General features: G+C 38.8%; 1 protein-coding gene across 3 annotated transcripts in view; it reads left to right on the top strand.

The window, feature by feature from the left end:
• ANTXR2 (ANTXR cell adhesion molecule 2) overlaps window positions 1–11,823 on the top strand; it is a 173,594-nt gene extending 161,771 nt beyond the window's left edge. For all 3 annotated transcript variants that reach the window (XM_084627183.1, XM_084627184.1, XM_084627182.1), the window contains one exon: window positions 9,939–11,823. In XM_084627183.1, coding sequence (XP_084483309.1) covers window positions 9,939–9,977 — 39 coding nt within the window. In that variant the 3' untranslated portion in view covers window positions 9,978–11,823. The remainder of the gene's footprint in view (window positions 1–9,938) is intronic.
• The last annotated feature ends 11,719 nt before the right edge of the window (window positions 11,824–23,542 follow it).

Below are 23,542 nucleotides of genomic sequence, written 5' to 3'. Positions count from 1 at the left end.
GCTTTGTCAAGCCTGACCTTAAAAACCTCTAAGGAAGGAGATTCTACCACCTCCCTAGGGAACCCATTCCAGTGTTTCACCACCCTCTTAGCGAAAAAGTTTTTCCTAATATCCAACCTAAACCTCGCCCACTGCAACTTGAGACCATTACTCCTTGTTCTGTCATCTGGTACCACTGAGAACAGTCTAAATCCATAATGCAACTGTTTACTCAAAATAGTACTGTTCTGGAAAGTTTGGGAAATATTTAGCCCCAGGTTTATATATATATATATATATATATATATGCGCACTATCTGCTGGGCCAAAGACATAAGTATAGCCATGTGCTCTAATGTAACCTCTACCTATAACTATGAGCTGCTGAATGTCTAATGCAACACCCTTCTGAGCTATATTAGTCACAGAAATAGTCACAGTAATTTGCAGATAGTTGAAACATTTCTACCGCTCCCCTCAGAATCTGTGTCTGACGTGGTCAATGCTCTGTTGCTAGTCGTCACTGTCACAGTTGCATGCATTGGAGCACATCAGACTTCTTGCATTTGGACATTTCCTCTGCAGGCGCTCTCACCATACTTGATTGATTCTTCGTTTATATAATTCTCACCACCAACAACAGTGTATTGACATTTTAGTCATAAGACCATAAGACTAGCCATGCTGGGTCAGACCAATGGTCCATCTAGCCCAGTATCCTGTCTTCTGACAGCAGCCAGTGTCAGATGCTACAGAGGGAATGAACAGAATAGGGCAATTTCAAGTGATCAGTCCCCTGTCTTCAAGTCCCAGCTTCTGGCAATCAGAGGTTTAAGGGACACCCAGAGCATGAATTGCATCCATGACCATCTTGGCTAATAGCTATTGATGGATATATCCTCCATGAATTTATCTAATTCTTTGTTTTAATCCAGTTACACTTCTGGACTTCACGATGCCCCCTGGTAATGAGTTCCACAGGTTGATTGTGTGTTGTGTGAAGAAATACTTCCTTAAGCTTGTTTTAAACCTGCTGCCTATTAATTTCATTGGGTGACCCCTGGTTCTTGTGTGATCTGATGGGGTACATAACACTTCTCTAGTCACTTTTCCCACACAATTCATAATTTTACAGACCTCTGTCATATCCCACCTTAGTTATCTCTTTTGTGAGCCGAACAGTCCCAGTCATGTTAATCTTTCCTCATATGGAAGCTGTTCTATACCCTGAGTCATTTTTGTTGCCTTTGTCTGTACCTTTTCCATTTCTAATATATTTTTCTGAGATGGAGCAACTAGAATCACATGCAGTATTCAAAGTGTGGGCGTAGTCCAAGGATAAATGTTCATCAGCTGATCAAACAGCTCCCCAAAAGTTTTGTACTTGGCAGTATCAGTACACACCATCTGCAGAAGCACCATGAGGTCAATAATAGCTAATATGGGCTCCTCAGATGCTGATAGCTCAACTATTGACAGATTTTTTTCCAGCCAAGACTGTGTGTTGCTCTTTTGGGTCTTTCTTAGAGATCCAAGTTGAAGTGGGACAGGTGCCAGTTTATACTTCATCTCTGGACTAGCCAATAATTGTCCACCTGCTGAATATGTGACTATCAATAGTTATTGCTTGTGCTGTGTGCATCTTCTTTTGTTTGATTGTTCTGTTGAGATTTCCAAATGATTTGAGATTATGCCCTTTTATGGGATCAAAGAGGTCTACCTCACTCCTTTGCAGTCTACTGCTTACAAACTGCTTTGCTTGTTGTGTACCATTCTCTCTCATAATGCACAAACTTTCTGCAGTTTCAGGTGGGTCCACAGTAGACATAGCAATGTTCACAAGTGACTGTTCATTGTCTGAGCTTGTTCCAGGTTCAATGTTAAAAGGATTCATCATACTTTACATCTCAACTTTTATATTATCTTGGACACTTTCATCTGCTGCCACATACTTTGTGGTAGCTTCTTTGTGGAGATATGTTGCTGAAGGCTGCATTCCACACATTTGTTTTGTTAGCTGTTACAGCTGCCTTAAAATGTGCAGTCAGATACTTGGTCAGAGCTTTATCTTTTATGCAAAGATGATGGTGCTTCCCACAGTCCTTATTGAGAGACTGCTTGATGGCCATGTTATGCCATACACCACGGAAGGTTCTGGCAGTCCAGTACACTGCTCCCTATCAATGAGGGCATGATACATATCTGGCTTCTGCTCCTCTGGAAGTCTGTTTTTTGCTACAATTGTACAACCCCATCTAGTATAATTTACATGGCCCCGCTGGAAGTCAAGTGGAATCATCTCTGCAAAATATCTCAAGCTCTATGGACTTGGTATTGTCTCTCTTTGCTGCTACATAATCCATCAGTAGTTGGGTGGGAGAAATCCATTACATAGTTTTCCCAGAACAGAAATGTATCTGAACAATACTTTTCTTAAGTAACGCAAGTGTCCATGGGATGGTGGAGTGATTGGGTATTGTCATGAAGTCTGCCCGAGCATTCTGTGCTTCCACTCTGAGTGCCTTCTCCACATCTTCAAATACTTCAGTGCATGCTCGAGCTTTCTGCAAGCTGCATCTCTACTCATCTTCTGGAAGCACATCATTGTTTATGGAATTGCCTAGTGCCATCTATTTCAAGCAAGTCATTGCCTCATTCCTAAGCTTGTGGATTCTAATGCCATGCTTTCCCCTTATATGCTTTCCCTTTTAGAGCATGGCTGATGAATGAAATGCCATAGATATTGCCTTCTACAAGGATGTCTTCAAACCCATTTTCCTGCATCACACTGCCTATATATCCATGAAATTCATTACACAATGCATGTTCCCATCTCAAGGTGGTCATTGTCAAATTTGTGTTGATTCTTCCATTGAATCAACTGTGCTTTGCAGTAAATTATTTCATCATGTACAACATAGGTCCAGTATTGGCCCAGAGAGTGGAATGTATCCTGAAAGCATTTCATCATGGTGTACGCTATATTAAACATCAGTTGCCGGTGCAGGGATCATTGGACAGTAGCCAATATTCATAAAATATAAAACAGACAGACAAACTTTTCTCAAGTCAGTCTATTCTACAAATGACCACTATTCTGATGTATTACATGGTACAAACACATTCATACAGTCATGTTACTCCAGAACTTTGCTTTAACTGAAGGCAAAAAAGTATGGGAAAATGCATACAATATATCACCCGGGGCTAAATATTTCCCAAACTTCCCAAAACAGTACTACTCTGAGTACATAGTGGCATTAGCAATTGTATTTAGAAGCTTTTTGCCATTTTTGGTTAAAATTAGAGTATGTCTCTTCGAATTATGTTTCTTTTTGTCATTTTTTGTGATAGATTGGATACCTGATAACGTTTAAATATTACATGATATATGTTCCTATCGTATGGTAGCAATGATATTTTTCTAGCTGATGAGTTATCCTAACTCATTAATAAGACCCCTTTTAAAATTTGGCTACTACATCCTGGAGGTTTACTACAGTCTTCCTGGCCCTAGAGCCTCAGTAGGGTGGAGGAGAACTAAAACTGAAGGATACAAGGCCATAATAAATAATAGGGCAGATCCCTTCATCCACCCCAAAGTTCTTTGCTCAGCTTCTGAGGAAGCCACTACAGAACTGGGCACCTTGCCATGCTTCCCAAATCTCACCACTTCTAGCACAGTGGAACAGAACTGGTCCCACTCCAAGGGGAACCTCCATGCTGGAGAAGGCGGAGCAGGATTTGTAAACTATACACCCAACCCTGCAAACCTGCAAGTTAAAGTCCTTGCGTGAGTATGGGTTTGAAGGATTCCATCATCCTTAAAAAAATAAAAAAGCACACGATATTACATGTATTCAAAACCTAGCTTTTTACTGAGTATGTTTATCTAAGTGATCTATTTACTCTTAGGTCATTTCCTTTTAACTCCTTGCTTCCCTTGCAACTATAAGAATGATCTAAATGACTGAGCCTCTTTTTTGTATGTTTTCCTTCTGTGATTTAAAATTATAAAGTCAAAATGGCTTATATTTTCCTGTAAAAATAACAAATACATTTCAGCCATTTAAGTAGCAATTTCAACTTGCCTAAATAGGAAAAAAAGTAATAGAAGGTTATTGTAGTACCTGTTAACATAATGAAGTGCTAGCCATGGGCCTGGATATCCTGGTAGCAGAATAAAGGGGGAGAAGTTGTTTGCTAGCCAAGTGGAAAAAAGAAAGAAGGGAAAATTGTTTTCAGAAAACTAGCCTTTCAGATGTGGCCCTGATTGCAGGCACACCGATCAGATGACCCTCGGTGGCCTAATCCCTCAACTGATAGTTCTGCATCCTGCCATTGTCCATCTTCCCTGTCTGATGAGGAGGGCTGATGTGTAAAGGAGAGGAATAAAATATAGCCCCAATCCCTGCTTGCTGTTCACTGTGCATGGCACACCGCTGATGTCAGAAGGGCTCTCTGTGCAGGAGTGCAGCCCAGGATTAATATCAATTTGGTAAACATCTTTGGAAACGAAGAGTGTTCCACAGATGTTTTGGCCATTTCTGTGGCAATTTTAACATATCTGAATAGGGGGGAAAGTCATGATAATCTGCATGTTGCAGTTACTTGTAAGAATTTGCTTCTTTCTCCTCTTCCTCATCTGTATTGTATATAAGGCAGCATTCAGTGGAAACAATTATGTAAATGTATTAAACTTGCAAAGAAGATCAAGAAAAAGGTTTGCTATCCTTCCCATTTTTATCGACAAATAGTAATTGATAACGTATGTACAGTAAAACACTACATGTTAAACTGTTTAATTACAACAGGCCCCTTACATTGGCTTCCTTTGGTACCTTTTAATGTGCCCATAGGGTGTGGGCATTATAAAGATGCACTCCTTGTCACATTCTATTACCTAAACATGAAATTTGTTCTGTACGATGTTGGCATGGGGTACTTGCAGTTACATTAATGGCAGTACAACATTTCTGACCTTCAAAGTAATTAGCATTTTCACTGTTTCATCCTGATTTCAGCTGTCGTATGTGAGCATCAGACTGTTCACAAAAGATTGCTTATTATATATATTTTTTCCATGTAAAATCTCTCATCCGCCACTTTTTCGATAAGAAAATAAGAATAAAGTTTCAGGCAAATAAATAATGACAGTTACAACTCCAAGTGCAAGTACCTGACGATACATAAAATACACCAGCTAGCATGGTGATAGCCTAAGGTACTACCAGATGTGGGTTCATAGATAAAGACTGAGAATCAGCTCAAGCCGTAACTCCAGGGGTAGATTGGCTGTGTAGGCAGAGGCCAAACTTTTCAAAACTTAGGCACAAATATCCATAACTTTCAATACCCTCGTGACAAAATATTGGCCAAAGTTCTCAGCCCCGTAAGAAGGAGAGTACTTGAATGCTTTCTAAAGGTAGCACTTTTGGCTAACTCAGGAGCCGGGTTGGTTGGCTCTGGAGGGAGTTGCATCCAGTGCTCCGTAGCCTCCAAGATGATTCAAGGTGGAGACTTGAGCCTGAGGAGCTAAGGGGTGATCTTAGTACCCTTAAGAGTTTGAAAGCCCTTTCCTGCACCTAGACCACATGTCCTTTCCTGCAGTCTGCAAAGTTCCTGTGGGCCAGAAACAACGCTTAGGCTGTTTTTACTCACATGCAGGGATTTCAAGTCTGATCTCATTCTAGTTGTTACATACTGCTTCCTTCTGCGCTGTGTGACAGAGGGGAATATGTGACTCTGTGTCATCTTAGGACACTTTCTCTCTCTACAGCCATTCTTTCACTGCAAGTATGTGACACTGTAAACAAAGTTACTTAAGCCCATCTTATTTCCTTTGTTAGATTTTGTTAGAAAATATTTGAAAATAACTTTGGGGAAAATGTTCTGGTTGAACAATATGGATCCGAAATTCCCTGTTTTCTCATCCTGGAAGTATGAGATAAATTAGAAAGTAGTAATATTTTTTTTAATAAATCTTAGCAATGGGCTTTTCAAACAATATTTTAGCCATTTTTGAAAGGCCGTTGTCAAGAAGTTTGCATAGATTGTGTTGTTAAAAACCAAACAAATGCTTAATTTTTTTCTTAATTTCAGTAAAATTAAAAAAGCTATGTAATGAAACCAGTGTTTAACCTTAAAAGGTCATGAAAATAAACTCAAATTAAAAGTAATGTGACCTTAATTATGATGATAAAATAAAATGTTTATAGTATTCTAGGAGGAAAAAGTTAATCCTAGCCATTGTTTTGGCGGTATCCTTTGTACTGCTTTAGTGAAAGTTGTAATTGCTGTGTTTGTAGTTGTAACATTGTTCCTGTTATAAACACCTATTCACAAGAAATTTGTCCATATAAAATTATTTGACCAAATCATATCAGTTGTTATTTTGTTCTTGCTGTCTAGCCCACAGTAAGAATGTAAGACATTCCTGTGGGGTTTTTTAATTACTGAATTTTAATCAGAATTAGCTCTGTTTCAGGACTGTTCTGCTTTCAGAATAATTTGAAATATTTTTTAATCAAATAAGGAGCCAAGCACACCTCCAGTTTGATATAAAAAAGGGGTCGTGGGTGGCCATCAGTAGGCCAGGTTGCAAAGCTGCCACAACCCCACTTACCTGGGGATGGGTGGGGGCATCAGAAGTCTCAGCAGCCACAGAGGTGGGCAGTGCTGGCCACAAAGAAGACAGTGCTAGGGATTTCATTGTCATAGCAGCTCCTCTCAGAGGCTATTAGTGGCACAAAGCAAACAGAGCCATGATAAGAGTTAAATCTAACCTTTCTGATGGGATTCCAGTGAGAACAGAGATAGAAATACAAGTTGCCCTCTGCCAAAATTACTCCTCATCTATGCTATGATTTTGGCTGGTGCAGGAGGGTGGAGTTTACCAGATTTGCTGAACATGGTCCACACTTTGAAGTCCCTTCTATGGTTAGATCGTGTGTCTTTCCCTATAACTAAGGAGTTATTTTGTATTTAGAAGTGTTAAAGCCAGTTTTTTTTTTTATTGCTAAGCAAAGTCTTCACAAGGTCTCATTGATTCTGTGCAAGAAGACCTAGAGTAGCATATTTTACTGAATACAGTCATTTTAGTCCTTAAGTAAAATGTTGGTGCACTAAAACACATTTTAAAGACTGACCCAGAATTGTCCCTCCCTGACTACATTTAAATCTGCATACAAGGAAAAATAATCTAAGTAGTTATCCAAAATTCATATACATTCATGCACCCGTAAATATATCTAAAGAACTACAAGGCTGTGACACAAAACAATCAAAAGCAAGAATTTTGCAGTGAAGGGTAAATTCCAACATGCTTGTCTTCACCTAAGGTACACTGGGCCTCTCCTCAAAACTAGTTTCTGTAAATGTTTTATTGTCTATTTTTCACATACCATATCACACTTTGGTGTGAATTTCCTTGCTTTTATTGTTTCTTTAGTGGTAGCTTGGTTATGGGAATTTGCATAGAGCTTTTGAGATTTATGCTCAAGAAATGCTTTGCCTTTTACTACAGCACTCACTTTGTTATATTTAATTTTTTTTAAACTGTGACGCAAGATGTGAAAATGTACGGTGCCTTTTATCTTCTACCTTCAATGGAATACTTTAACGCTCACACACTTTATCTTCTCTCCATCTTCTCTGCATTTACAGTCAACATTGTAGCAGCAAGGAAACACCTCAATTAATCCAACCTTGCATTCACTTTGTTATATTTATCACAAGAAAAATAGGACAGAGACTCATTAGAAAAGCATTATGAAAAAAAAGATTTCCTTGGTCCATGCTGCACTGTATATTTATTCTTCCAGTTGATCTGGAGAACACTGCCTCCTCGCATACCACTCAAAGTCTGACATCTGTTTATGCTTGCTCGAATGGTGCCAAATAATGCTAAGTTACTGTACCTAGTACCCAGGTACCCTTATTGTTAGAAGTATTTTAACCAAAAAAGTTATAAAATAAATGAATTAAACATGAAGCTTTGCCCTGATTTTCCTGAGGACTCAGTGCATAGTTTAAAAAAAAAAAAAAGAAGAAGGAAAGAAACAGTAATAGTGCCAACAAATCATTTAAAAAAGGATCAAAACACTGGTATATCTGTTTACTCAAAAACTAGCTCATTTTACCTATGATTTACTTTTAAATGTCTCTTTTAAATGAATTCAAAGGCATCATTAATTATTATTATTGTAGGATAGCTCTAAAATGCGCTGAGTGATACAGACAGTTAAGAAGACAAGATCCCTGATTTCTCCCCTCACCCCCAAAAAAGCTTAAAAGCATCTATGAACTAAAATTATTTTCGAAAGGCCCTAAGGGATTTAGGAGCACAAGTCAATGAAACTCAGTGAAACTTGTGCCCCTAATTGCTTTGGAACTTTTGAAAATCTCCCTCTGAGTGTGCACGGATCCTTTAATAACAAGATTGTTCTAAAAATGCAGTTGTGGTTAATCTGTAAGCGAGATGGGGGGAGTTTGCTCAGCACTCAAAAATGAAAATGGATGTCCAACCTGGGTGCTTTATGGCAAAGGAGACGCTCTATGGCAAACACTTGAGTACTGGTGCCTGCTGGAAAGCCCCACACTGCGTTGACTTCTGATTGAGGAACCAGACCATGATTTTCTATTGCACAGCCGTACCCAACGGTATCAGTAGGTGAGGGGGGAAAATAATCTTTTCACTAGCAGAGGAGCTTGAGATGAAATATTCCACCAGTGCTGTGACTTAGGCCATGTCTACACGTACAGCGCTGCCGCTGTACCAATGCGGCTATGCCCCTGCAGCGCATCTGGTGAAGACGCTCTATGCCGATGGGAACAGTGGAAGCTATGTTGGTGGCTGACATAGTGCTGTGCACACGAGCGCTTACATCGGTGTAACTTACCTCACTCGGGGGGTGGTTTATTCACACCCCTGAGTGACCTAAGTTACGCCAACATAGGCTGTAATATGGGCATAGCCTAACTAGCAGACGTTAATGACACCGTATCCATTTTCGGAGAATACTAGAACTGTCCCTAGCAGAATTCTGAACTAAGCTTCAGTACAACTTTCACTTTTCCATCCTGGAAAAGGAAGGTGTTGCTTCTTTGCAAGTGAGACTTCTTCAAAGGGAGCTCCTTCTGGGAAGAGTACAACACAGCTGAAGAACGGCCATCAATACGTGCTCTGGCCGTGGCCTTAAGTAAAAATTGTTTTCCATTTTAAGCTTTTGGAAATAACTAGTCTCTTCTCATTGCTCACCTCCCAACACGATGAATGACTTTTGGACCAATTCATCCCTGATTTAAACTCTCCTAAAGTCAGTAGAGCTACACCAAGAATGATTTGGCCCATTGCATTTAAGTTTAGATAAACCGATCGAGATAAACCTGACAGTATGGGGAACAGTTTCAGTTTGGTACAAAAGGCTGGGTGTAGATGTGCAGCTCTGGTTATTTTAAATAAAATTACCAGACCTGCATCGACCACACAACATCAGTGCTTTACTGGCAGTCATGTTTATTTGGAGCAAGTTTAATGGGAAATATGTTGTCCGTTACAGGGAAGATCTCCAATTTTGAACATGATCTAATTTTATTGTGTTTAAAACAGAACAACAATGTTGAGTTTGTGTGTGTTTCTAGCAACTATTCAGAACGTGAAGACTTGTTAAATCTTCCTTAACAATGACCTCTGGAGGATCCAAAACATGGCAGTTCTCTTCTCATTGCTCTTAATAAGGAAAGTGTATAATAAATATGTACACCAAATGTGATGGAGTGCCATGGATGATTTCCATCATTAAGTTTTAACATATTTGTTTATGCGTGTTATTTCCAAAAGCATACACATTTAAGTCATTGTTTGTGTGTGACACGTTAGCACTGATATTCAAGGATCCTTACTTTGTATTTATTACTTCACTCACCAATAAAAATTGTCTCTTTGTTTTTTCCTTCAGGGCCGATGTGTTAACTTTACCCGCGTTCAGACTCAGTAAAGGAAGCTAAGAGGATACGAGGACGAAAAACTTCCACACTGCCATTTTCTAAGCAACCGAAGACAACTGAGCACGTTCCCAAATTTCTTCGATCAGCTTGAGCCTCTTAGCTCAGAAGAGTTTTCCATTCCACTCTTCCACGAGCCAGTGTTATTGCACCAAGCTCTTGTGTTCTACTGCATTACAACCGCACTCCATGATTTGCAACAGTGACAAAAAGAGAAGCATTGACCTGCATGCTTAGGCTTTGATAGAAAATCCAGTACGCATGTGCGGGGGGGAGAAAAAAAAACGACCAAAGATCATTTTGCTTTGTTTTGATTTTAAAAGGACTGCAAATTCTCAGGACGCAGTGTGCTTGTAGTAGAGATGCAAAGTTTCTCAGATGCAACGATGGCACTTGTTATTTAAATAGGGACTATTAGCCATAGGCGGAGGGTAAAAATTCCCACTAGGCTAAGCAAATGCAAAAGTTCATTGCCTTACAGCTATGTCAGATCACAAAATCCTTCTGAGTCCCCCATCGCATTGTGCCTTACGGGAACCTTCTGACTGGAAATCTTGTCATTCTAGCACTGAAAAGTGCACACACATGACAAAATGTAGACAGGGTGCCTCAAGGTATTGGTAGCAAGCAAGACTTTGCCCTTTAGTTTTTGAAGACACCTTTCTTTCATTATGCACCCAGGACAGGAAGAAAATTAATAGAGCGTTATTCTACAGAAAGACAGCCTGTAACCAGAGATCTTGAGCAGAGTTTGAGGGACTGATGCGTCAAGACCTTGACACTGTGGCTGGTGGTTTTTTCCCCTTTCCTGCATTCAGAGTTCAGTAGCGCATAAAACATCATCATCTATAAACATACCTAGCAGTTCTAGGCTTATGTATATTTTTTTTTTTAGATTAAAAAAAAAAGCAGTAGCCACAAAGCTGGTATCTCAGGGGTTTTTTTCCCCCCCAAATCTCCAAGGGCTCTTCAGCGTCACAAGCCAGCAACTCTCTTTGCATGAGAATTTCAAAGTTTAATTAATATAATTAAAAGCAACAGCAAGCAGCAGCCTGTGAAGATTTTGCTCATCTTTTTTATGCCTTTTGACATTGAATGACCTATTACTGTATGCGCATTACCCGGTTTTCGAGGGGGCACTGTGCATTGGCTACGATTCAGCAGTGAAAAAAGACCTCCTTTCATCAATTTACAAATTAAATTTACAGGAGCGCTGGCCATCACAAAACATTGACAATGTATGTATTATAATTTTTTAGAAAAACCAGCGTCGTGTCACGTCGCCAGTGCCAAATTATGTTAGCGTGAGCGGAAACACTGTGGGGGAGGAAGGAGGCAGCAGCTGAAGAAAAAGGCTCAAATGATCCAGTCACTTTCGATACTGTACTTCAGATGCAAAATGGATATTCGAGTCGAAACCTGACAAAGCGCGCCGGCTTTGATGTGAACTGGTATAGACAATGACCAGTGGCTGGGTCAGTGGGATGTCTCTCTGCGAGCAGGGAGGCTTATCAAATGACACTAAAAATAAGTTCAACAACCATCACATTGGAGGGGAAAAGGCGAACATTTCACATTTGGTGGGCATGCATGTGCGCAAGATGGAAAGAGCGATGCAAAGCGTCCTGGTCTAATTATCCCCTTTGTGCTCTTCATCGAAATTGCAAGGGACACAAATAATTCTCTTGGTTGATGTCCAAATTTGCGGCACTGCCGAAAGAAGCCTTTACATATATCCACTTGCTTACATCTTTTGCTCGAGTTTATTTATGTCACTGGTATCATCATCATCAGCCATGTGTGCACAAAGATTATAAATAAAATTCTTAGATAAGTTTCTGTGATCGCTTCTTTTTTTACTCCCTTTGCAGTTAAAGCATAATTTTGCTGGCTTTACAGTCTCCCTAGCTACTAGCTTAAAGTGATAGACCCACCTTCCTGTGGCATCACGTGTGTTCCCAAGAAGGCATGTCACAGGCTAACTCAAATGGCTACTGTCTATCCCACAACTATTTCAGATTTGCCAGATGCTCCCATATGTATGATATGTAGCATTAGCAATATAAATAGAACAATAAAATGCCAAAAGAGCTTTCTGTCGACTGTAGCATTCATAGAATTCTAGCTCCCATTCCAATGCCACGGTGGACTTCTTCTTCTTCTTCTTCTTCTTCTTTTGAAGAGGAGGAGGAATGACTTGCTGTGCGTATGTACAAAAGAGTGATTTGTTTTTCATCTCGACCAACCACAAGCAAATCTTCACTTGATTTCAAGCTACTGGTTAAATCGATACACTTTTATCCCTTAATTCAAGATGACAATCCAACTGAATAGGTTTGCCAAACCGCAGGTGCAGTCCCACACTCACCTCTAGAATTGTGAAGCAAAACAGGCAAATGTTCTTGGGTCAATCAGGCAGAAAGTTAAAATAAACCCTTGTTTTCAATTTTTAATGAGATCCCACATCTATTTTAAGGTACATGGAAAATAGTCTTTATTTACCAACAACAGTGCACATAGAAAGCCAGGTTTTCTGGATGAAATAGTCTATTTCAAACTAAAACAAATAATTTAAGAAGATTTCTTTTCTAACATATCTTCTGTGTATAAAATAATTTTTCTAATATATCCATATACATATACATGTAAATTCCATGATCATGTCTTGTTCTCTATGGTTGTCTACCCAGGATTATTAAAAAAACACCAACATTTTGAATTTTTCATAGAGCAGTTGATGCTGAGCAGAATTTTTTTTCAGAAATCTGCACTGGTTTCCCGTTCTAAATGCTGTTATGTTATGATACGTTACACTTTTGACTCATTTGAAGAGCAAATCTTAAGATCTTCATTATTCTATAAGATGGAATAACTGTCATTAATACATTTTTGGGGAAGAAATTGATAGCACAAGTTTAAAACCCATTGATTTAAAAAGACACAAAGTAAGATTTACTTGACATGGTAGCCAAATGTATACACTCTAACTTTAATCAAAAGAATTTGAATAAAACTAAAATAATTGATTTAATGCAATTTGTGGAATGAAAACCTTGGTATCACTTTATGAAATACACCATGTTCCGTTACCAAAGTCTTAATATTTATTTTAAACTGCACAACAGAGGCACTAGTACCTTGGGGAAATAATCAAATTAAAATGGAGTCCAGAGAACTGTACAGCTAGAAGTAGCTCTTAAAAAAAAATGAAAAAACTTGTTTGGGAAGATGCACACTGCTACTTCAATATCATATTTTGAAAGCAGGAAAGAGGAAAATATAGATGACAGCACATCTAGAGGCATTAGGTGATGTAACCCTTTACATGTGAAATTACTTTAGGTCATCCATTCCTGTGAGAGTTCTCATCACATTGTAGAAGAGGGAGTGTAAATAAATACATTTTCCCCGTGAAGAACATACACTATTATCCATGAATGCTCTGGATTCCATATTATGTAAAGTAAGCAGCTAGCTGTAAAAGGCTCAGATGGTTTCTTACATACGTAGAAAAATAGACCATAGGAATACCATTCCAATGCAAGCTTTAAAATGAATCCAGGCTTCTGTGTGTTATACATTATGGTTTGGATACTGTAATCAGCTATTGGGACATAATATTTTGGTCTTGAAGGAGGACAGAGAGTATACTAAAAACATGTAATTAGGCATTTTTCTATAATACTCAGTTACCATTTTTTGCAAAACATAAAAATCAGGAAAAAAAAAACCAAAGATTTTAAACAAAAGAATAATAGGTTTTAAAAATTAGATTCCAGTTGCATTACAATTAAAAAAATACTTGAGAGGGTATTAATCATGCATATTGAGATTACATGTTACTTCGCTTACCTATAGCCTCATGCAGCACAGACCTTTACCATCCATTTTGCTTCATTATAAATCTAATTACTAGTTCTGCATCAATACCAGCTTTGTAAATGAGCTCCATTTTCATCACAAAGACTGTATTTACAACATACTGTGGATGTATAACAATGCAAATTAATTATGGAGTGAAATGGCCAGTTCCAGGGGACAGGAAATAAAATGAAATGGTTTTTTACACAGATGCTACCATTTAAATTAAAATAGGTTTCAGATAGACAATCAGATTTGGTGTAACAGCTCAAGAAACAACTCAAATGTTAGGAAAATGGAAATCTGGGGTCAGTGTCTTTCTGTTGGATTCCATAATAGTCTAATATGTCCACAAATCCTATTCCTCTGTAGGAAGCTACTTTACATTCTAAAGTGCAAGCTATTTAAGGAAAACTAGGTTTAGAAGATGCATATATTGCACTCTGTAGTCAATTTGTTTAATTTGAAAAAGGACCAAAATTCACTGATGCTCCAAATCCTGAGAAAGGTAGGAAGCATTACTGCATCACACATGAGAATGACACCAAGAAGAAAGGTGCATCTGAGAAATATCTTTTAAAGGGAATAATGTACAGAACACGTAGAAATGCTACCAGCCTATCCTGTAGGGGCTATTTTTTATCACCAAGAAGAATAAACAATTATGGCATCTATATCCTAGAAAGAAACATATTTTAAACAAATAAGGCATCCTAAACGTGGTAAGTTTGCTTTTATTGTAAATGTTTTGATAATATGTGGATGTAATTGGCCAGAGATAATCGGAGATACAATGAAACAGAATTTTATAAGCATTCCATTTCCGTCAGTTTTTAATTTAACAAGAACTACGGCTTTCATCAAATATTAATCCATGGGGCTTAAAGAAAAAGAGAGCGTTCAGGCTGATCTTTGTAAAGTAAAAAGTAAGGGAATTTTTTGAAATGCCATAACTCAAGTGCATTCTTGGTCAAAAATATTGTGTGAAAACCAAGGCTGACTGGTAGGAAGTCCATGATAATCTTTTATACTTTTGTGAACAATTGTAACTTATTTCTTTTGTTCGAATCATCCTTAATTCAGCACCACAACAATATATTTTCTTGGTGATATTAGTTTACTTAATATTGTTGCATTTGTTTAAAAAAGAGGTTATATTGTAAACACAATCTTAAATTTTTTAAAGAAAATGTGATATAATTTTTCAAAATGAAATGATGGCAGAATTAAGACTTCCTGAACAGCTGTTCAGAGTCAGGTTTACATATCCTTCCTGTAATTTTGATAGACTACCATTGCTCATAATCAGTGGAGCCACAAAATTGTACTGTGTGTTGTTTTCACTTTTCAGCACATCTTTGTAATTAAAATCATAATATATTTTTTTAAAAGTGAAAGCCACTAAGTAGGTTGTGTTTTGCCGCCTACTGCCTCCTTCATGTGCTTCTTCAGGAAACGCAGTTCTTAAGAGAGAGCTTGCAGTCATTTTAGCCATATATAATTTTCCAGCAGCTGGAGAAATGCACATTCCATTGTGGCCTGTAGTTCATTGCTGCTTTGACTTCAGAGAAATGTAGATCTAATGGACAATACTGATTATATTTTTTACAGGTGGAAAGGCAGAATATGTTTTCTCCCATTGCTTTGAAGGGTCTCTCATTATTAAAATGACAATGATAATAATACTCTTGTCTTCCATAGAATTGTTTTATTTTTCTCGCCCATTGGAAAGCACTGATGGTAAAAACCACCACCTGGCTTTATATTTTTCTCTTGGAATTTTTATAATGCAATAGAACCTGGCGCTAATGCTGTGAAATATTACAATGTAGTGATGTAGGGCCTGATTCTGAGAGGTACTGAGTGTCTCTTGTGCCGTGCCGAATGCTCTCAGTTTCCATTGCAACTTCCACGTAACTTTAAACACGTGCTTGAGTGCTTCGCTGAACTGGGACATCAGTACCCAGCAGGATTGTGCCCTGAGGTACAGAGCATCTATAAGTCCTATTGAACACAACAAAAGATAAGAGAGGTCAGAGCACAATCTAAAACTCAAAACATAACACAAAAATACTTTCAGCTTTTATTTTGGCACGTATAATTCACTTCAAATTGTTTATGGTAACTTAATAGAATGAAAAGTTCTGGAGTTCAGCCCTCAGTTCAGGAGTACATCCCTATTCAGGGTAGCATTTAAGCATATTTTAAGTCCCAATGGGACTGAAGCATATCTGAACTGTGCTTAACATAGGCCTGAGTGCTTTCCTCAATAGGGTTAAGCACATGCTTAATTCGTCTCATGAATTGGGGCCTCAGTTTGCAGCAGTAATTAAGATTTATTAATACAAGACCACACTAAAGCACCCAGCTATTAAATCCTTCAGGTTTTTTGATGAGACTGATCAGTTTTGGAGGTTAGCCAAGCTAGACTTTGTGAGGCTCTGCTGTAAATCAGTTCTCCATGTAAAAAGCTCTGAAAAGGGAAGATACAATCCATTGCAGGCTGCTGTTGATTTTAAAAGTCAAACCCCTTGCCCTAAAACCTCATGTAATCTGACCTTGAGGTAATAATTATGAAAAGTAGAGATTGGTTCAAGCCACACAATTCAAATCTGGATTTTGAACGTCCCTAACTTTATGGGGGTTTTAGGTTTAAAATTTTGGATCGGACCCATCTCTAATAAAAAGAACATCTTTCACTTGTTACAGTTATTTATTACATGCAATATGGAAAGCCAAAAATAGAGAGACAGTTTAGCAATGTCACTTTATAGACATGTATAAAGACAAGGGGCAAGATTTGCTGTGGTGTAAATTCAGAATAACTCTACTACCTAAAAGGGAGTGATTCTGAATTTACATTGGTGTAATGAAGGCCAGATTAGGGCCTTTAAATATACAAATATTTCTACAATTCCCTTAGATTTTCCTGCCCCAAATGAATATATGGTCTGGCGCTGAGAGAAGAAAGCCCAAGGGCCCAGCGACAAAGAATCTAGTGTATGTAAAGAAAAAACAGGAGATTGGGAGAAGAGATGCAACATAAAAGCAAAATGTTTTACCAGGTGGTGGCCAAAAAGTATGACATGTCTTTTATTAGAGCCAGATTTTATTTATGAACAACCCTCGAGATTTTTTTTTACTAACTCAAACACAAATTTTGCCTGCAACAAAGCTCCCATTGATCTCAATGGCACCACCGTTTCGCCAGCACGAGGACTACAAGATCAGGACCTAAGAGCTTTGTCTTCAACAGGAGCAGAGTTAGGCCAACACTGAGCACTTCTGAAATTCCCACCCTAAAAATGTCGACTTGTTGGGGATTTGCAGCAGCAGAATGTATGTTCCTCTTATGTTGTACATCTTTACCCTGCCCTGTGCTCTTTGAACAGGAGAAAATAGTGAAATGAATTTCTGTGAAACCCACTCATATGCTTTGTCCCAACTGGTGGGTCCCATCCAGCTCCCTTTAAAGTAAATGAGAATTTTTGCTATTTGATTTCAGCAAAGAGAACCAAAGAGTTGAATTTGAAAATGCTATGATCAAAATGACATCAAATGTCAAAACAAAGCGAGAACAATGATATCAACCAGAGAAAAATTAAATCAGGTAGAAATGTCTGTATCAAGAATGTAAAGTGATTACGCTAAGCAAGTAGTAAAGTAAATGTTATATTTGCTAATGAATGTCTCCTAAATATCTCTCATGCTGTTGTAGAATGACTTTGTCATAATTTCTAGTAAGAGCCTTATTAGACCTGGCATGCACTATTTTATTTCACAAATCTGTTTTGTGTTGGCTCAATTAAAATTGTTATATATTTTTGGGTCTTGAGTAGGTGCCATCTGTTTAACGGTACTAGTGGGTCCTGTGATGCACTTGTCAATTTCCTGCTGTAATAATTATTTAAATGTAATGGGAGGCTTTGAATACAAGAGGCCCGGTATATTCTGCAATTTATTTTTTGGCAGGAAATTTGTAATAATTCTTACCGTGACACGGGTGGCTCCATATCCTGTGCAAAAGCAAACAGTTGATCTACACTCTGCATGTTTGCAAGGTTCTGATGTTATTTAATTCTGACTTGCTTTTTCACTTGTTATGTTCTGCACCGTTTTCCACAGAAACTTTTTCATAAATGGAATCCTGGGGACTCATTCTAATCTCCCTTATAGCTTTATATGGCTGTAACTGTACTGGCTTCAGTGGAATTACTCATAATTTACATCTGCATAAAATCCCGTGCTACAAACACTCAAAGTTAAGCACATGAGTGTTTCCAGGATCGGAGCCTACGTTATGGAGTATCGGGCATCTGATGTTTGTTCCAAGAAAATTGATCATTTGTACCATTGTTCTGTGTTCTGGTCAAAGAAAATATGGCAGTCAAGAGCCATGACCAGCTGGGTCCACTCTAAGCTCATAAAAAGTCTATGTCTGCTAAATTGTTCCTTAATCCACAAGTATTAACACGGAAGTCAGCTCGGTATGGTATTACTCAGTATGAGTATTTGTGTCAGAATTGGACACCCAGATCTCCTTCTAGTCCACATAACAAAACAACTACACAATGTTTCACCACTGGCAGTTCCTGCTCTAGAGACGGATGGTACAAGTCACAAGCAAGGTCCATTGGGAGAATCTGGATCTCAGATACTACAGTGATGGGTGACCTTATGAAAACAGAGGAAGATTAGACAGGGGAAGCTCACATAGCACAGTATCTGCCCGCACTACTCAGTTCTGGTTTGGGGGAAAAGGGACACATTTTTGTGAGAAATTTGTCCCTTATTCATTGAAAAATTTTGAAACTCAATTTTTTTAATCTAGCTCTACAGCAACTGTTCATGAAAAATGGTACCTTTTTTGTAATTTTTCTGTAATTTTAAGGTTTCTTTTTAACCAGCTGATGCTCACCAGCATTAAAATTTGTTCCCAAAATGCAAAAAATAAATGATAGTACAACTAGAAACAGAAGGAATTTTTCTTTGTTTTGTGTTTTAAATTCTACTCTCCAATCTCTTGTGTAGAAGCATCTTTTTGTGTTTCTCCAGAAGTGTTATTTCCAGTAGCATGGAGCCGTTGGCTCCCATACAAACTTGCTCTTTTTTTGTCCCAGAATCTGGATCAGACTCTTGAGTGCAGATATCAGATACACACAGATTGAATTTTTCCTCTTTTGCAGACCACTTGGGACTGTGTAAGATAATCATGTTGATCAAACACTATATATGGTATTCAGCAAGATAGTCTCTCCTAGTGTGAGGTTCCAGTAACAAATACGGCTGCTTCGAGAACTGTCTCTACACGGATTATTGATGTGCGGGATTATACCTTTGCTATTTCTGGTGCCAGTACACTTCCTCTGCCCTTCCTTATTTAGAGGAGATAACCAAGGAAGTACACTGAATTTTTACGTACCTACATGTGAAAACTTAGTTTCCCTTCACAAGAGAAGAAACGGAGTTGTAGAGATCACAATAAATATTTACTATAGGTACAAATTCCAACAGCTTCTAAAAAGTCTTAAAATCTGACCCTCCAAATAAAAATCTGGAAGGAAGAAACAGTTATAGATAAGGTCATGCTTTGTATATTTTTTCAAGGCACTGGCAGAGAGATGGGCATACTTGAAATACGCTGTCATCTATTTCTTTATTTTACTTGGAAAACTGAGCCTTGTGATGAAAGATTTTTTCATAAGTAAGTCAGTGGCATGTAATTTATTTTAGACAATACAAACTAAGCGACATATTTTCCAGTGACAGGCTAATAGGGCAGTAAGATGTAGTCTATTTCTGTTCTTAGGCTTCATATATGGTAAAGGGGAACATTTTGGGCTATTTTGATTGCAATTTTATAACAAAACACTTTTTAAAGAGTGGCTTCCATTTCACAAAATTTCAATATATGATGTAAAAAACTAGCATACGCCATGAACACCCATTGATTCCTTACTTATTTTATTGTGTTAATAGGCAGCATTCTATAATGGTTTCCCTCATTCAGCAATCCTATTCACATTTTCCATATTCTTCCGCATTATTTGATGTTTTGGACAGCTGCACAGGTACTGTCAAAACCCTAGATATAGAATCTATTGACAGCACTGTAAAATGCTAGTTAAATTATGTGCTTTAGCCAACATAAGTGTGTAAGGAAAACTAATTGAACTACCAAACTGATGGGCTCAGTGCTGCCCTGTTAGAATGGGGAGGTTGGGCTTTTCTAATGTAATGCTTGATCTGATTTTATTTGATTAGGCAAATTATGAAACAACAGTGTGAAATGTGTTGTTGTACTAATATGATGTCCAAAATGTAAATCTCAGTGCAGCTTTTGGCCTGCTTTTTATTTTGATTCTATGTGAGCTGTGCAAGCTTAAGTTGGCCAGAAATATTTTTTTTAAGAATACTCTAGTAAAATTATGCCACAATAAACACTGTATTAAATACAGTTTCCAGTCAATGTGACCTCTACCTATCATATATGTCTCCAAGCTTCTGTAGAAATTAATGCTAGCTGAATTGAAGGTGAGATGGGAGATGCTGGGGGTGTGGCAGAGATGCAGAATTTGTCATCTATTGGTGTAAGGTCCTTTATTGGTATAAGCTAGAGCAGATGCTCAGCGGCTGTAATTTATATCCGAGGCAGGCAGCACAGGACCAGAGAAAGACAACTGGCTCCCTGCTGCCGCTCCCCTCCCCTGGGTTCAAGGAGAGCAGGGCTCAGACACAATGGAGAACTGAGAACCTACTCCTTTAATTCAGATCACCAAAAAGTTCCCTTTAGCCCACTGTGAAGGCTCTTTCTATGCTTTTTATTTTATTCCTGAACTCTAGTGATACCTGAAAGTATTTTACTGAGACATGCTTCTTTTCTAGGGTATGTCTGGCTTCAAGGTCAGTTTGATGAGAACGAACATATGGTATAAAAGTAGAACAACACCAGGATTCTATCTGAGGAAGTGTTTTCCATGAAGATCCAGTTGTTCAGATAGGTAAAGGGTCACTTCACAATATAGTCCTTTCAAATTGCAGTCCAAACTCAGAACTAATTATCCTTTAACTGTCTTGGGTTTTCTTTTCTTCTTTGCTCAACATTAACTGCAGCTGAAATTATTTTAAAGCAATGATCTTGAACATCATGTCCTTCAGCTGGCCCTGAAAACCCATTTTCCACGGAAAGCCTCCTTTCTCTTCCAAGATTTCTGTTAGCCTATAAAGCTCATCAAGTCTCAAGTTCTCTAGGGGTGCAAAATGCTGGAATCACACCCAGGTGTCTGCTGGCTGGACCAATTCCAAAGTACTCTATTACAGAGAATAGGCCAACTTGAAAATAAGTTAACCCCTTTGGCTTTCTCAGTTGTGCGGTGTGTCCAGTGACAACAAAATGAGGCACTCAGATATCTATTATCATAGGGGTCATATCTTGCCCTGGCCAGCACAGCTAGTGGACCAGGGATGATACTCAGTGCATCTTCTGTTGAGGAATCATGCTAGCTGGTGCAGGGTTCCACTCAGCAGGTCTTGGGGTGGGGGTGGGGGGCGAGAAGTGGGTTGCACTTTGCTACTGTTCTAAAATGGAGCAGTATTTGCATGCCGCTAACCGTAACATGTTGGGAAGTTGGAAATGCCCCAAACCTGGCAGACCAGAGCACCTGGGCAGTCATGATAACTTGGCCACCTTCTTCATGCTTTCCCGTGGGCTAAATAGAGATCCTGCCTTGCTGCTCTTAGGGTAGGAAGGAAAGGGAACACCCGGGGTGTAGAGGGCCAGGATCCGCAATGCAGAGTGCATGGATGAGATTTTCACAAATGCTCAGCATTGGCTGAACTCCACGTTTCACCCTTGACTTCAGTGGGAGCTGAGTTAGGGCAACACTGCATGTGTTTGTAGATCCCAACCTACATGTCCTGCCATCACATACATTTTCTTGGATCTTCTTACAAGCCAAGGGTTTGACATTGGCTGTGCCAATGTTAAATGAGGACTGGATGACTTGATACTGATGGAAGGTGATCCAAGAGTTAACATAATTACTTCATGAGAGAGGTGTGGCCATTTTCTTTTGAGAACATGAAGTTCCCAGGGTCAAATCTAAACTGTCAAATGCATAAGGAGAACATCCACTGGTATTAATGGCAGACTTCCATGGTCTTCAGTTAGAAACCGGGGTCCCAGGTACTAAAAACAGTCATGCTAGAGATTTGTCTTCCTTCATTTCCTGGTCTGTCTGATTATTAGGTGAGGAGGGCTGAGAAACAACCCACATTATCTGTTCTATCCTATGGAATCTTTTCTCTCTTTAAACAATGGATAGTTGGGCATGCAACTCTTAGCACATCAGGTCAAGAGTGAACACAGTACATACTCACACACCAATTTTCTTCAAGGTTTTAAAGTGCAAGCAAAGATTTCAACATGTTTTGGAGGCAGCGAATGGAAAAAAACAGATACTATTCCTGTGGTAACTGAGTTTTGGCATCTTACTCATCATTTCTGTAGCTCAGGGAAAGTGCTACTGTCAATGGAGCCTTCAGAGCTAGTAGTTTATCAGAATTTTTGCCAACAAACTACCAAAGGGAAGGGATTGTTAACCTCAAGTTAGCCCTGCATGTTGCTGTTGTGATGTTGCTCTCTTTTGCTTGGCTTCTTAGGGAGAGATTGGCAGCTCCAGGCTTGAAAGAGGGCTTCTTCTTCCAGAGACCAATGGCAGCTGTGTTATGCTGACCACCAGGAACTTCTGAGTAGCAGCTTTTTCATTCTGGCACTGGCATCAGCTGGAGGTTAGAAATCTTTGGCAGCTATTGGTGGTAGTTTGACTCATGGTGCTGCTTCCTTTGGTCAAGACTTTTAGGGTGAGTTATCTTTTTCCCCCCACTTTGCTGTTATGCTGGCTTGGAAGTGCTGTAGAAAGCTGTTAAGTTGATAATAGGAAAAAATAGAGTAAACTCAGGAGAGTCATGATTGAAAAATTTCCAATCTATAGAAAAAAAAGGGGCAGAAATGAGGTCGCAAAATATGGCGGAAAGGACTCCCATGTCAGGACAAGCCCTCCGGCCTTTATAAATATATTGCTGAAAGGGCATAAAGTTTCTACTTCTACAGCATCTTCCATCCAAGGACCAGAAAGCTCTTTATGGACATTGATGACATAAGTTTCACAACATCCATGTGAGGTCCATGAGATTGTGATTCACCCTGGTTACAGAAAAAGCCCATGGAAAAGCTGGGAGGGGAATTCATCTTCTGACCATCACTCATTCCTGACTCAGTCCTTCTCCAAGGTACAAATATGTATTCCATCTTTCCAACCAGACTCTTCATACTAAATGTGATTTAGATCCACTGCAAATGGTAAACAAAAGGCAGACTTTAACAAAGAGATTGACTGTAAAAAAAAAAGAGTAAAAATTGTGCACTTGTTCGAATACTGGTTCAAAAGAAAGGAGTCCTACATAGGAGAACTGAGAATATGGGAAACCCCTTGTGCAATTATAATATAAGGATCCTTGATTTACTAACTAGTGCTGCGTATAAAGTTCCAGGGTCCTTCTGTATCTAATCTGTCTTCTGCCAGCCAACAAACCCAGGGTATTTCTAAGACACCAATCAATTTAGCATCTGATAGCCTATACTTGGGACTTTCAAAGATTTGTCTCTAGCACAGTTTGTTTTAGCATGCCCTAGCGG

This window comes from Lepidochelys olivacea (genome assembly GCF_965140295.1).
Source record: "Lepidochelys olivacea isolate rLepOli2 genome assembly, chromosome: 4".
Taxonomy (NCBI): Eukaryota; Metazoa; Chordata; order Testudines; family Cheloniidae; genus Lepidochelys; species Lepidochelys olivacea.
This window is presented reverse-complemented; position numbering and strand designations above follow the sequence as displayed.